This window comes from Pagrus pagrus (assembly GCF_965226575.1).
Source record: "Pagrus pagrus genome assembly, chromosome: 3".
Lineage (NCBI taxonomy): Eukaryota > Metazoa > Chordata > Actinopteri > Spariformes > Sparidae > Pagrus > Pagrus pagrus.
The window spans coordinates 14,246,695-14,261,914 of record NC_140187.1 but is presented as its reverse complement, the minus strand read 5'-3'; the positions used below and the strand labels follow the sequence as shown (position 1 = coordinate 14,261,914).

The window sequence follows — 15,220 nt, the reverse complement described above, 5'->3', positions numbered from 1 at the left end:
TCTATCTCCGTGCATGTGTACGCTATTTACATTAGTTTTGCAGTTCCTGCCTCTTGGGTTCATAAATTGGTTTAAGCCATGACACTATTTTTTAGGTTAGGGCTCATACTTGACGTGTATTACTACTGCTGTACAGTACACTCAGTATATGCTGTATAGTGGTAGAGTAGGACATGTAGCACCATCCTTGAAAGGGGGATAGAGGCACGCAGCCTGGCAACCCCGCTCCTGTCAAACCCTCGCTGCGGAGCATGCCAATTGCTGCTGGAAGTTGCACAGTGATATTAGCCCCTTGGCACTTGTCAGTAGCACAACAGTAAGCTAACCATGGCGGGCAAGAGGGCGTTAGTAATCCTGTCTAAAGGTGCAGAGGAGATGGAGACTGTCATCCCTGTGGACATCATGCGCAGAGCCGGGGTTCGTAGCCTGTCCGCAGGCTTGTTCACTTGTTGTATGTTAGCAGCTAGCTAGCTTATAATGCTACTGTCAGCCAGCTAGCCTGGATTAATACTAACGTTAGTCACTCATTCACTCAGTTCACAACAGTATCATGATTTTAGTGCTTCACTGGGCAGCTTTGTTAAGACATAGTGTCACTATGTTAATGACGTGGAGCAACAACATACAGCGAGCTAACGTCAACACAAACTAGCTTGCTAACTTTCCCGAACTAACAGTAGCACTAGCTTTAGCGCTATTTGACCGTTCACAGTGATGTTTCTAGCTATTTAATGCTTTAATTAGACAACTGTGGACGCACTCGTAACCTTTACAGTGAGTGCAGGAGGAGGCCAAGTTAAATGTCAAAAGTCCAACCTCTCTGCCCCTCTCCGCCATTTGATAGCTTTCAAAATAAAAGGCTCCATATACAGACAGGATGCCATGTCGTGCCATGATGCCAATGCTGTGTTTTTGTATTACTCACCCACACCTGTAGATTGCAGTGACGGTTGCAGGACTGACGGGCAAAGAGCCAGTCCAGTGCAGCAGAAACGTCGTCATTTGCCCTGACGCTAGCCTGGAGGAGGCCAGCAAACAGGTTGGCTTCAGCATCTGTCCACTGACACTGTCTTTGCATGTTTACAGGGTAGCCGAAAGCCAGTCAAAGCCACAGTTAGTTAGTAAGTTGGTTGTTTTGTTTGTCTGTGTCATGCCAATATCTGGCCCATCCCACATGGGATAACAAAACACCATCATAATACAGAATGTATGTCATCTTCCGGTTTTACAAGTATGAGCAAAAAAAATTCTGTAAATGCATAAAATGAATTAAATGACAAAATACTGTACCACCAGTTTCTTGCAGAAGAGAGAAAATAATATTAGACACTGAAGATTTATAAATATCAATCTTCAGTGTATCTTGATGAAGAGCTTTTTTCTTATCTCCCACGCTTTCTCCAGCCCACTTAATTTTACACATTAAGATCTTTTCTTTTCACTTTAATTATATAAAACATAATTCGCAGTGCCATATTCAAATGTTATCATCCTAAATGTACGTAGTGTTGGTTCAGTCCATATATCACCAGCCTATTCCTCTTTATACCAAGTAAACACAGATTCTCTGAATATACAGATGTTGACCTTTTCACTATTAAGAAATACTTCATCCAGTCCATAGTTACAGAACAATGTATACACATAATTAGTATTTTGTAATGTGTATATTTTCATTATCATCATCATGTTTGATAGTTTCCTGCTATTTCAAAGCTTGCAGTCTCCCTTTATCTCTCATGGTTTGTGTCCCAGGGGCCGTATGATGTGGTGCTTCTGCCGGGAGGAATGCCAGGAGCCCAGAACCTGGCAGAGGTGAGAAATTCTCAGATAAACTGAAAGCAAGCTGATGACTTTCTTCATGTTTTGATCTGCAAGGTTTCAAGCACATCAAGGGTTTTTCCATGAGTCGTGGTTGGTCAGCTTTAGCCAGGCCGTACCAGGTCAACCCTCAAGGACATTTGTTTCCATTACCACCTCAAGGCAGGGCACGGCCGTGCTGTGCTGCTGTGGTCCTGCTTGGCCCAGTGGTTCTCAAACTTTCTCTGTCAGGATGTCTCCTTTTGAAAGCAAAAAAACAAAATGTCATGCCTGCAACCCCATGTAAAATATGTTCTTACAAACAACTAAAACTAGTGCAGAAATTACTAACAAAACAAGCCAAATAAAGGGATTATACAGGGTTTTTCTTTTTGGGCCCCATACATCTATTAGTCATTTGCACACCAAAATATGGGCCCAGCTTTAAAAATACCAGAATTCCCCATTAAATATTATTTTACTTGAATAACAATATCGGGAACGTGAATTTGTCTGATTTCAAATTTTTATTATTTCTGTATAACACTTAAACACATACTTTTGTACAATGATATAAAAAACCTAACTGACACGCCCCTTGTGGACTGTGCAGGTGTGGTTTTATCAGCATAAGAAACAACCCATCAGCAACCATTCTCTACGCTGTATCGTGCATCTACAATATATTTTGTTTTATATTAAAGGATAACTACCGTTTTTTACAACCTGGACCTTATTTCTAGCAAAATATATGATCATGTACTCACCCAGATAACTTTGGTATCATTTGGCGTTGTTCGGACGAAATTAGATCCAGTGTAGCACCGATATATCCATATAATGCGAGTGACGGGGCACCAAAGGGCAGCCTTTATGAGCATTATCTGCCACGAAACGAGTTCATTTCACCAATATTTTGTTACGATATGCTGGTGCTATTCCCCTCTGAGTCCGGGCTCATCTATTGTCAACATCCGGGGTCTGTAGGTTGCCCTACTGCCTCTGATCTGGAAGATGTCGTCTCTGAGCTGCGCGCGCACCCGCGACAGCCCGGCTTGTTTACCTGTAGCTGCTACGGCTAGTTTGACCCTGGATGTTGATAACGGACGAGCCCGGACTCAGAGGGGAATAGCACTAGCGTATCATGACAAAATATTAATGAAATGAACTAGTTTCGTGGCAGATAATGTGTTATATAGAGGCTGTGTGTCGCTGCCCCGTCACTCGCATTATATGGATATATCGGCGCAACACTAGATCTAATTTCGTCCGAACGACGCCGAATGACACCAAAGTTATCTGGGTGAGTACATGATCATATATTTTGCTAGAAATAAGGTCCAGGTTGTAAAAAACGGTAGTTATCCTTTAAGTCGGGGAGGCATGAGGTTATTCTATTTTATTCAATATACTGTGTTAATTAATAAATTACCTCCTGTCCGGTGCATGATGGGAAAGGATACAGCCCTTCTGTGACCCTGAAAAGAATAAATGGCTATAGAAATTGGATGGATGATAAATACAATAAAAAATAAATGGCCCTAAAAGCAATATAACAATGTGTCACCATAATTCATATTCAAGCACTGAGACTGGGTTCATATTTCATGTATTGTTTCTTGGTATCAGTGGTTATACTTTCATTCTTCTTAAGAATGCCTTTTAGGTCAGCTATTCTCCATTATTCTCTATTATTCTCTATCCCTCTGTGCTACAGTGGTTGCATAGAGGAGTGTCTGCTCACTCGTTTAGTGTTCCCAAAAAGTAAATCTGTTTCGCTGGAACATTATTGTTAGTGTTTAATAAATCTGCATTTGTACAGTGACGTGTTTAAAACATTGCCGCTTTGTTTCAGTGATCACACCATAGTCAGCAAATACACTGTACAGGCACATGGCCTACAAATGACTCAGAGTGCACCTGGTTTTTTATGCTCTCTTACAGTCTCCTGCTGTGAAGGAGGTGCTGAGGGATCAAGATGGCAGAAAAGGCCTGATTGCAGCCATCTGTGCAGGTACACTTTGTGAAAACCGATGAAATTATACAGGACCATCTTCTAATAGTGATGCTTTTCGATGGGTTAAAGTTTAAATATGACATGACCTCAACTTTGACCACTATGCTGCTGCTTTTAATCAAATAGATGAAAATTACCCAGCCTACACAGTGCAGTTTATTCTGGCGCTCGCTTTCTAAAATAGCATCTTCATACTGTAAGTAATTGGGCACAAAATGCACTCACAGTCATTTTCCATATCAAATCAAACCAGTTTGACATTCCAATGATAGAAATTAAAAAAGCGTGCACTATGCCTCGATGTGACCTGTAACCATTTTTAACTAGAAATAACACTAAAGGTACTATATTGTGGTTTTAAACATACCAGGCTAATGTTGTGCCGGTAAATGGGATTTGGATTTGCCTGAAACTATGATTAAAGATCTTGGACAGGAAAAAGGTGCAGTTTTTTTATACACATGGCAGTGGATTCAGTGGATTTTCCGCTATATTAGTAACTGGATGTGCCCTTAAAAGAGTTGATCACACACCTTGACTACATTTTGAAAAATAGACACCATTAACAAACGACATGCTTCATTAAATTATGGTCATGTGTGACCCCTTTTTGGCATTTGTAATGAAAGGGTGAGGGTTTGATTAATAACTGTCCCTGAGTGAACCCATAAGCACTGACATTTTATTTGACAGCCACCGTATGCAGAGAAAGGACACTGGAAGGACATTCTGAATAGGGACGGGGACCAATGCGGCAAAGTGGATTGAAGGGTGTCCTAGAAAATGACTGGAAATCCTCACAGGAATATACAGTTTAATGAACCTGGCAGCACTGGGCCCATTGTAAGACTCATTCTAACATGGAGAATAATATCCTGACATGTAAAAAAGGTCCATTCAAAAACGACTTGATTGAAAACCAGAACAATAATGAGTGTATTGTATACTTTTTTTTTGCTAATATTTCTTCCATGCATAAGGTCATGCCCACAAAACATAGATACATCATTTTTAGAATTTAATCAAGTCATATAAAGAAGGGCGTCATCACCCTTCTCTTCACATCAGCCTTTGTCTGACTCTGGTTCTCAAAGGTCTCTCTTTCTCCCAGACTGGCGTCCTTTGGGTGGGGACTGGCTGTAACAAGAGTAGCTTGGCTTTAACTGGCAGTCTGCTGTTCTGCCAGGGGAAAGTGTAATCTTTAGACTGCATGGGAAGGCGGCCAAGGAGCATAATCAATAACTTTCTATTTATTAACAGTTTTTGGATGAGCTCACTGCAGTGCTAGGACATTGCCAAAGTTAATGCAGCAGCAGTCAATGTCTTCAGCCTCTCCTTTTTTCCGTCTCTTTTCAATGTGGTGCAGAGTCTTTGGAGAGAGGCTGAAATTGTATACTGCATGTGTGTATTATTAGAAACAATGGTACACTTGAGGACACCTTTAGGACATAGTGTTGTCATCAAATATTTTGTACTTATGCTGCTCATTTATTGTGCTAACTGAAATCCCTGATGTTAAATACAGCATTTTTTGCATTTTCTTGTGTTCAGCTTGAAGGAAGTGATTCAAGGATCTAGTATTTCACCCTATTTTAGCATTGACTTCTTTTTTTTTAAAAGGAAATAAACTGTGTAAAGATGAAAACCTGGACTGACACAAGCAGCAGAACATGTTCTCTAGTATCACTTTATAACAGGAAGCTGTTAAATGAGCCTTAAACAGCTTCGCCCTTCTGCAGGTCCCACTGCTCTTCTGGCACATGGCATCGGGTACGGCAGCACGGTCACCACACACCCTGGCATGAAGGACAAGATGATGGCTGGAGGTAAAGAAAACAATTCATGCAAACGAAAGGGTGGGAAATGTGTTGAAATGCACACCTAGTATCTTTAACATTTGCAGCTCCGACCAGAATAGTAGGAGTTGTAATTATTTGTAACAGGCAGCAGATGGTGCTGTACTAACTCTTTGTTTGCCTATAGACAATCATGTCAGTATGTAGTGGAGAGCACACCACTCAAGTGAAGGCGGATGCAGGATTTTGACAGAATATGCTAGAACTGGGTCAGCTGAAATGATGATAGATTATCTATGTGTAAGTGCTGATATGTCTGTTGCTATTGTGATTATCCTTATGGTATTGCTCTGTCTTTTTTTAGACCACTATAAATATTCAGATGCTCGAGTACAGAAGGATGGACATTACATCACCAGCCGTGGGCCAGGAACCAGCTTCGAGTTTGCCTTGACGATTGTAGAGGAACTTATGGGGGCTGAGGTTGCAGCTCAAGTCAAAGCTCCTCTTGTTATGAAAGACTGACTGCATCCGCGTTCACTCACTTGCAAGCAGCACTGCCCGCTATATACGTCTGGCACTACTGAGACAGCTAATCCAATGTAGCTGGCACAAAGAGTCAAAGTCACTTGTGACAAATCATTCACCCTCCGGGACATAAGGATGTTTCTGTTCTGACAGGTTATTGTCTTCCTCTGTCTTTCCTAGTTGGCAATGAAAGGCACCCAACACTGAAATACAATATCACTGCACAGGCTTTCCAAAGGAGATGAAATTATTTTGTTTCGCTGTAGAGATTCATCAAATAATGTGTTTGCTTGTATCATGTCATTAAAACATAAATGTGATGAAACTCTGGTTGTCTTCTCTTTTATATCGACCGGGTATATTAATACTGGAGGTCACTGTGACTTGTTTTCACATGCTTGCACTGGTTGTTGACACCTAAATATAGGCTGCATCATGCAATGTATTGTGAGCACTGCTTAGAACGCGGGAAGCAGAATCCAAATAGATTGGCAGGCGGTCTGACCAATGAGAAGCGTCGGCCTGGCTGCAGTTGTATCCTAACTGGCCAATGGCAGCTCGCCCGCAGCCAGCAGGGCGGGGCTCTGGTGCAGCGCGTGGTAGTTGTGTCAGAGCAACAAAATCCTGAGGGTCTTCACACAGACTGAAAGGAAGAGGAGGATTTCGCCAAAGGTAAGAGCAGTTTGGCTTTGTCTTGTAACTGGAAGTGATGTGTGGCTTATTCACACGTTTATAAACGATGATATTTGTTCAAGTGGCGTTTAAATATCTTCATGTCAGCTAGTTTACGCAACGTTAATCACGGCAACTAGCAACTAACGGTATCGAAATTAACATGACATGGCAGCGTTACCGTTAGCTAGTTAATAAAACAATAAAACAACGCGGGCAAGTGTTACATCACTAAGAAAAAGAGAGTGGGTGTTCAGTCATTCTGTTGGCCGTGATTAGCTTGCTGAGTGTGTTGAGTGGTGAGCTTCAAGTTCGTTGCAATCCATGGCAAAATGGATTGACACCAGCGCCTCGAATTGAGAGAGAGAGCAGAGTAACGTTAGCCTGAGGTAACGCTCCCTACATCTTCGTTATTCAAAGATGAGTTCAGACTGAGTGCAAGAGAAAGCTTGTAAAATCAGAGGAACACCGTATCCTAACACTGAGAGATCGTTCTGCAGATGTGACCCGACATGGAGTCGTCAGCTCCAGAAGCTCTCCATCCTCAGCAGCCGCAGTCAGACTGTGCTGCATTCACTGACGGTAGCTAATAGGCTCCAGTGCGGCAGAGGCCAGGTTGTCAGTGCGAGGCGTCACCGTGACAACGAGAAAAAGCACGTGCAACTAACAAAATAAACCTAGAGAGATTTATTGTGCACATATTTTACTTGGAAATATCATGATCTTGAAGTTAAGGTCACGTTGGTATTATGTCACTGACTTATCATCATATCCTCATTTCTGATTTATCTCCACCATCTTCATTGACACGAGGCCCATCAAGACCATGCCCTCATTTTCGTTTTAGCACTCACAACAGGAAGGACCAGAGGTGTCATCTTCACGTCTTTCAATTTACATTGACAGGAAATGCACTGCAAGTTATTTCTGGTGTAGGCTGCATTTTCACTTGCTGGGAAACCGCCTCTTCTTTTCTACAGCAAGTCAGGGGGGTCATCCAAATAAGAGGGCTGCTCAAGTGGCTTTTTCATCCACCATTGTACAACCAAACAAAAAAGTGAGTCAAAAAAAAAAAAAGACTGCGAGGCTCGGCTCCCTTTGCAGTGCATCATGAGAGCACTGTTTACTGTTAACATCACATTACATCAAAATCCAAATCATGAGTGTGCGCCCTATGACTGTTACCTGTGGGTGCACTGCAAAACGTTTCAGGCTAGTTGTTTGCCCTATGACAGTCTTCAACATTTTGGATGAGGCTATTCCTGTCATGTTGAGACATCATCATTGCATCATGTGCTGCAGCTAATATGTTGAGCTTCACAATTAGAAGCTGATCTTTGCCACTCTCTGGAAGTCAAGTGTTTAGATAAATGTCCTGATGACAGTTGTATAGCACAGTCCCATTAATGCTATGCTTTTCAGTTGGATATTTCTGGAACGTTAACATTTTGCGCTGTTGCACATAACATGTTAGAATTATTCTGCTTGAGCAGCTGTACAGTAAAGCGCTTGAGGCTTGACTCCCTATTTCTGGATGGGGCAGAGGAGCAGGGAGGGAGGGGTGGGGGGGAGGGTGAGGCTGAAGTCACTGTGACTGAGTCATTGGTTTAGCTAATGATGCAATTAGAGTGCTGCACTTTGCATCTCCTGATTAGATCCCCCACTTGCATTGGCCTGCAGACAATGAAGACTGAATTTGCTTGCCTGAGTTGCTTTGGCAGATACATTTGAAAAGGTAATAGGCAATTTGCAGGCAAGTGGGATTTCATCAAACATCAACATTTTTTGTGTCATCAGCAATGAATGGATAGATTTGTCGATCTCTGGCACTTCACTCTATGTGGAATCTGAATTATAGCACTTGGTGACTGTGCAGTTTGAACCACTATAGGTCGTTGACTCCTTTGCTTAACTTTGAAACAAGATAGCCATTTTATGTCAAAGTGGGAAAGTAATCTGAAACTGCAGAGATATCTTTGTGATTTATGCTTTACTACTTTGGTATTGCTGCTTCACATTATCGATGAAACAATGTTAGATTATATACTTTAAACTGATCCGTATGAGTTTGTTTGTATTGAGTGCATTTCGCCCCACTTAATCACTCTGGGGGACTTAGTTTGCCTGACACACAGTTTTGAAAAACTGCTCTGATGGCGTGTACGAATGCAAAGTACAGACTTAATTTGTGTTCGTTTATTTTTAGATGAGAATATGACAAGGTAATTGCATAGATACTCTTCACTTTTATCTAGAACATTTTCAAATGCAAAGGTTAATGAGAAACTCTGAACTCGGCTGTTCAGAGTTAAAGTTATCACTCAGTTAATAGGTTGTCTGTTCTGTTCTTGCAATTAGTGTTTCCATAAACAATAGGGCTGCATGGCTATGTAGGGCTGCAACTAACGATTATTTTCCATTATTGATTTTTGCCTTTGTGATGTCTTCAAATTGCATCTTTTGTCCAATCAACAGTCCAAAACCGACTCTTCATTTACTATCACGAACGACAAAGAAAAGCAGCAAATCCTTACATTAAGGAAACTGGAACAAGCAGAACAAGCAAAACTAGCATTTTTGCTCATGAAAAGACTGAAACGATAAATCACTTATCAAGATATTTGGTGATTAATTTGCTTTCAATCATTTAATCAGTTAATTGACTAATTGCTACAGCTCCACGGATATATGGGTACAAACTTTGCATCTTAATAAATCTTTATGTATGTATTGGAAGTGGTCGTAACTGGAATGGTATTTGCACTGATTTGTCCTTAGGTCAGCTATAACCAAAGAAACTAAGCAGGTCCAATCTAAAATGCAAAAGAGGACCCTAAACCAAAACAGAAAAATGACCTTACTCAACATGTTTGTTATATGGAATAACTATTTTTTTTTGTATGTTGTGTGTTCGTAAGGTGACCAAATACACATACAAGTGCAGATGTTGTGTAGCATCAACTGTTTGCTGTAGCCGAAGTTCCCCCTGTCCTGGAATAATTGGTAACCGCATCATTCATATATTGTTGTGTCAAGAAAAAGAGATCCACTCGGGACCCTCACATATTGTTTTTTGAAGCTGAAGCCAATATTTGCTTCTTTCCAATCCTGCCGATTTTTTCTTGTAAGCAAATTCACTTAACGTTGCCTGTATACATGTCTTATTTCTGTAGTCTGGTGGGAATTTTGTAGTGGAGTTTATTGCATAGCACTTAAGGGTGGGGAAGAAAATTGATTCTTGGATGCATTGTGATTCTCTCTTGAAAGATCATGTGTCAATACAAAGAAGTCAATTTTTGGACATTTAAAAGCCAATTCTTGACATTATGATCATATGTAACAATTTTGTTAAACTAGACTGTACGTTCCTGATGGCTAAACCATTCGGATGGTGAATGGTAACAGACAAACATGTCTGTAGTATTTACATCCAAAGCTACTTCTTGAGTTTTGGTGAGGATGGCTGAGCATGAGCAAAGATAATGGAAGTAAATTAATCCATTTATTATAATTGTGTATCATTACAAGAACACTATGTTCTAATAGGAGCAATTAGTAAAAAAATAATGCAAAGAAATCAAATGCAATATGCATCGATAATAGTTTGATAATTGCATTGTAGTCCTCTGAATCGGAATCGAATCAAATCAGGGATTCCCACCCTTAACAACACTGGTTTAATATATCTCTGTGGCATAATCACTGTCCTCTATGAACTCCATCTTTTGAGATCTGAGACTTCATCTAAGCTTTTCTCTCTCATGTCTTTGATTATCTGCTTATAAGCGTAGAGTCCAAAGCTATAGCAGTAGAAAACATCATCACCCCCCCTGTTATCAGTCGGAGACATCAGTCAGTCAACGCTGCATTTTAACACTCCCATCTACCAGATTAGGAGCTGATTGAGGATTATGTGGCGTGTTGTGTTGTACAAGAAGTTACACTCTAATTCCTCAGAGCCTGTAATTTTGTTTACTTAATGCCTGTCACTTGTTCTGTTCTGTGTTTGGTAAATCCCAGTGAGACCTTGCTGAAACTGCAGCACTAAAAGCCTAATGGCCTCCTCAGCAATACCCAAAGGACCTCAGAGTCAACTCAATATGGAGCTGGAAGTATAACCAACTGCATGTAAAGTGTTATGTGCCGTTGTATGCAGAGGGATAATAATTTGGAAGTCAGTTCTGTTTTGCCTTTTACTGGTGGTATTTATCCTTATAGAGGTAAATTAATCAAATAATTTAAATACCACCTGGTGTGTAAAAAAAAAAAAAAAAAAAATCAAAATCAATAGTGTTAAAATAAGCATTTCGTGTAATCTATATTCAAGTAAATCCTATTCATCTCCTTGAGTGGTTGCAGACCCTCAGAAAAGTAGTGATTAGCAATAAATCAGGAGAGGCACTGTTAAAGCAGTGATTTAGATGCCTGCATCATTCTGTACCAAGCTTTAGAGGGCAAGCCCCTGTGGTTAAGACTGTGGTGCCATTCCAGTGAAGTGAAAAATATCTATGTGTAGTTCTAGGTCTAATCAAAGTGAGGTCCAGTGTTAAACAGGTGAATATGGACTTGATTACAGAGCTTTGCTGTGACTAGCCGATCACACCAAGATGCGTGGCTAACATAGTTTTTCTATGACGTGGTGTGCCTGGAGTGCGCTCCTCTCTTGTGTGTCATGTTTTTCCATCAGTTTTTAGAAGTTGAAATATTTTCGAGTTGCACCGCTTTTCCAAGACTTACATGTGATTGCCTGGTTGTGCATGCATCCCCTGCTGTTTAGCCCGAACCCTGCTTTTCCACAGCATTTTTGAAGTTGGATGCGCCTGTAGCGACAGCTACTTGTCGTATTTCAGGTAGTGTCTCGCCACTTAGCTACTGCAAGGCAGGAGTTGTTCTGTATTTGACTGTATCAATAAAGCTGTCCCATTGCAAAAAAGCTGACATGCTCAGGCGAGTAGAGAGAATCCTCATCAGCTCACCACTGTATTCACCGCTGCCATCCAATGTCGCTGTGACAGCAACCTTCAACCTTATCACGCAGCCAAGAAAACTCTGGCTCCTGTCGGTGAAAGGAGCAGGCAGATCAGCTATACTTGCCAGGCGATAGTCTGATATACATCTCTGTTGGGTGCTGGGTTTAAAAACATCTTTCTCTCCATACCACATTTGTAACAAAGTTCTGTTCCCCCTCTGAAGCTTGAAACAAAGTCAGCCAACTAGCTATACTGAAGAAGCTTAGCTAAGATAACAGTAACACAAATAACAATAACTCGATTGAAAGCAACTCACTAACAGTGGCCCTGGCAACGAAATGCTGCTGCTTCCAGTTTAACTGAGTGCCTTGGGTTCGCCTAACTGGGCAGCTTCCCGACTCTTAGGGCATACACCAGAGATCACAAAGTTACAGTGGTAGAGGGCTCAGTGGTCTGACTGTCAACCTAACCCTATTGGACAGATATGAAAACTTCTCTGCATGATTATAAAAATAAAGTTTAAATGCAGTTCAGCTAACAACACAGTTTTGAGGTGTGGTCCACCAGAGAATTGTCAGCAAAATAAGAGTAGCTGCAAAGCCTGCTTTCTAAAGGATGAAATGCTGACTTCTGTTAATACAGCAGCAGTTCGATAATTGATTGATTGATTGATTAGTTGATACTTCCCCCGATAGTGCCTTTCTGCAGTTTGGCTTGGACCATTTCAGTTGTTGTTTATTATCTTTCTGTAAGCAACATGACCATAAACAGGCATAGTTGAGTGGAGAAAAAGGAAGGATACGATGTTGCCATAGATGTGAAGTGTCAAACCCCATCTTGCGATGACAGCAGGAAGGTATGGGTTAAAATGAATGACCAGGGTGCCTCTTTAACTTCCCTGCAGGTTTTGATGAAGGCAAACAGTCAAACACATGGCATGATCACAGGAGCATCACCTTTCTCTTATGCAGCTGTCTGGCAGAGCAGAACACAAGTGTCACATGCAGACTACAGCCTCCCACCCTAGATACATAGCACAGAGCCAAACCTCACACCGTTCAGTGTGAACATAGATATTTTTGGAGGCTAAGTTTAGGAGTGTGTTTTGAGGATCATGTGCCTTTTTTGTCTGCAACTGTGGCCCCCAGTTGCAGATGGTGCAAACTCAGTCACCCAGCATAAATTTATCCATTTCAAGGCAACATTAAATGCTTTAGATGTGTTATTGTTTGGCAGGACTGAATGGACCCCATGTGGTTTGCCCCCAACTCTTTGAAACTTTTGAAAGTGTAGTTATTATTGTGAGTGTGGGTGAAAATCTCTTGCTGTGGCCCCATCAGACTGTCTAGCAGATACTCCGCCATGGTTGGTGTCATGACTGGAGAAGAGCAAGCTGCGGAGCTCCAGTCTGGCTGGAAGCAGAAGTTGAAGATGCCGTGACTGGGCTTGAGCTCCGAGAGAAAGGCCAGGGACAGTGGTGCGCAACAGTGAAGCTGTAGCTGTCCCCTCAGGCTCTGGGCAACACACACAAACATGTATACACACAAAGGGTGGGTTCAAATCCATTAATACAAATATAAAAGAAACTGATCTGAACACAATAAACCTGGGAGGTAAATCACAGCAAAGGGTATTTTTTGGAAGTAGAGGTGCTTAGAAGTTACTTGCCACAAACTGGGTAGAGAATGAAAATGTGTATTTTTTTTTTTTTTTTTTTCAAAAATCTCATTTTCAGTACTGCATAATACGCCACACATGATTTATGATAAATCTTTCAGTTCAATTGATATGCTCCTAATGTCTTATATAATTTGATATACATACATACATGGTGCTACACCTTTCAGTTGTCTTGCCTAAGCACTAGCTTATCTATACACTGACACAAGATAAATATTTCCTTGGCCCAGGTGAGTCTGAGAACACATGATGGGACTTGGGCTGCGTTCCACTTGAAGGCATCACCTCCGAGCCTGACTACCTGCTCAGCCACCTGTTCACTTACCTCATGCCCAGAGCAATCTGTAGTACGGAAAACCAGTTGGAACAAAGAATCCCCCACAAAAAATATTTATATTTATTTTTCAGATTTCCATGCCTGCTTTGTGAGAGCAGTGTTTTCATAGCTCATTGATTTGTGCTAGCATTACTTGCAAATACTATCAGCAAGGTGCAGCCACTCCAGAAATGGCAGCACTTTTTGAATCACTTGAGATTGGAATTGCTTAGCAGATTGTAGTTTCTTAAATCTTGAGCATTTCATTTTAAATTTAAAACTATGTTGAAGAGCATAAAGCAGGCAGCTAACAAATACAAGGGTGCATTAGATTTGATGGACATATTGCAGTACAAGTTATTGATTCTTGTAGGGAAGTAATCCTCTCACTTGACCCCACTCTGCATGAAGGTGAGGTTGCACTGTTAGTTAATGGACCTGATAGGGTTTTCACCATTTAGAGAGCTACTTGTTGGTGCTTCAACTAGATCCTACCAACTTTCTTTGTTTGCAGTGTAGATTACTTACTGTGCATGTTTATTTTATCTTATTTCATGATAGTGCATAGAATATATGGGTGTTTTTGAGTGCTTGCACAGGGCTTTGGGACATACCCCCCTTCTATCTGAGCTCTAGCGAGCTATCTTGGAAACCACAGAAGACTTCAGAAAGGAGTGTCTTGTCATTGAATTTCAAATGAACATACATGCTTCTCGCTTGCATTCCTCTGGCCCACCCTTCTCTTTCACCATTTACAGCTCACTCTGATTCACTGAATGCATGCTTACTCGAATGCTGACAGTGCAAAGGGAGGTGGGTGTGTGTGTAGAGGAAAGAGGGAGGGGCATTTCCTTTAATGCATCTGCTCTGCTCTGTGACTCCCCAAGCTCACACATTTATTCTGTCTCTTCTCTCAGTCTCTTTCTTTCTTTCTCCCCGTTCCCCTCGTCCCTCTTCTGTCTGTCTTGTGTCACTTTTTTTCTGTCCTTCTGTATTTCTGTCTCTCTCATGTCAGACATACATGCTCATCTCACTCAAGCGTATAATCTCTGTCACACAGGATCTCACATTCACCAGTCTTGTATCATTCCTCCTCTCGCTCCTCTCTGTTTTCCTGCTCTTGGATTTTTGGCTGCTGCTCCTCCATCACAGCTCCTGTATTCTGCATTTACTCCCTGGTTGTGCTCACTGCGTCAGGAATCAGCAGCAGACTGAGGTGGGTGTTTGAAGAGCATCATCGCTAGGTCTGAGGCTACATGTCTTTGGCATCTCTCGCCCTCTCTCTGCCTCTCTCTCACCCCTCTCTCTTCCTGCCTCTTGTCACTTCGCTCTGTCAGTGAGAGTCGAATGATCGTGCTTGTCTGCTCCTACAGGGGAGCAAAAACCATACTATGCTAGTGAGGTAGCATATATACAGATCTCTTTGAGTGTCTCTGCAGTT

General features: G+C 41.5%; 2 protein-coding genes across 4 annotated transcripts in view; both read left to right on the top strand.

The window, feature by feature from the left end:
- Nucleotides 1–226: 226 nt before the first annotated feature.
- park7 (parkinson protein 7) lies at nucleotides 227–6,466 on the top strand. Its single transcript, XM_084349310.1, has 6 exons — nucleotides 227–417; nucleotides 938–1,039; nucleotides 1,756–1,815; nucleotides 3,745–3,814; nucleotides 5,557–5,643; nucleotides 5,978–6,466. The coding sequence occupies exons 1-6, from the start codon at nucleotides 328–330 to the stop codon at nucleotides 6,136–6,138; spliced, it is 570 nt and encodes a 189-aa protein (XP_084205436.1). The 5' UTR covers nucleotides 227–327; the 3' UTR covers nucleotides 6,139–6,466.
- Nucleotides 6,467–6,725: 259 nt separating this feature from the next.
- The window catches only part of kcnab2a (potassium voltage-gated channel subfamily A regulatory beta subunit 2a), a 92,522-nt gene continuing 84,027 nt past the window's right edge, over nucleotides 6,726–15,220 (top strand). For 2 of the 3 annotated variants that reach the window (XM_084349217.1, XM_084349215.1), the window contains exon 1: nucleotides 6,726–6,813. The gene's annotated coding sequence lies outside the window, so the exon portion shown is untranslated. Of the gene's footprint in view, nucleotides 6,814–14,672; nucleotides 14,996–15,220 lie in introns of those variants that run through there. The other variant, XM_084349216.1, reaches the window with a different exon arrangement.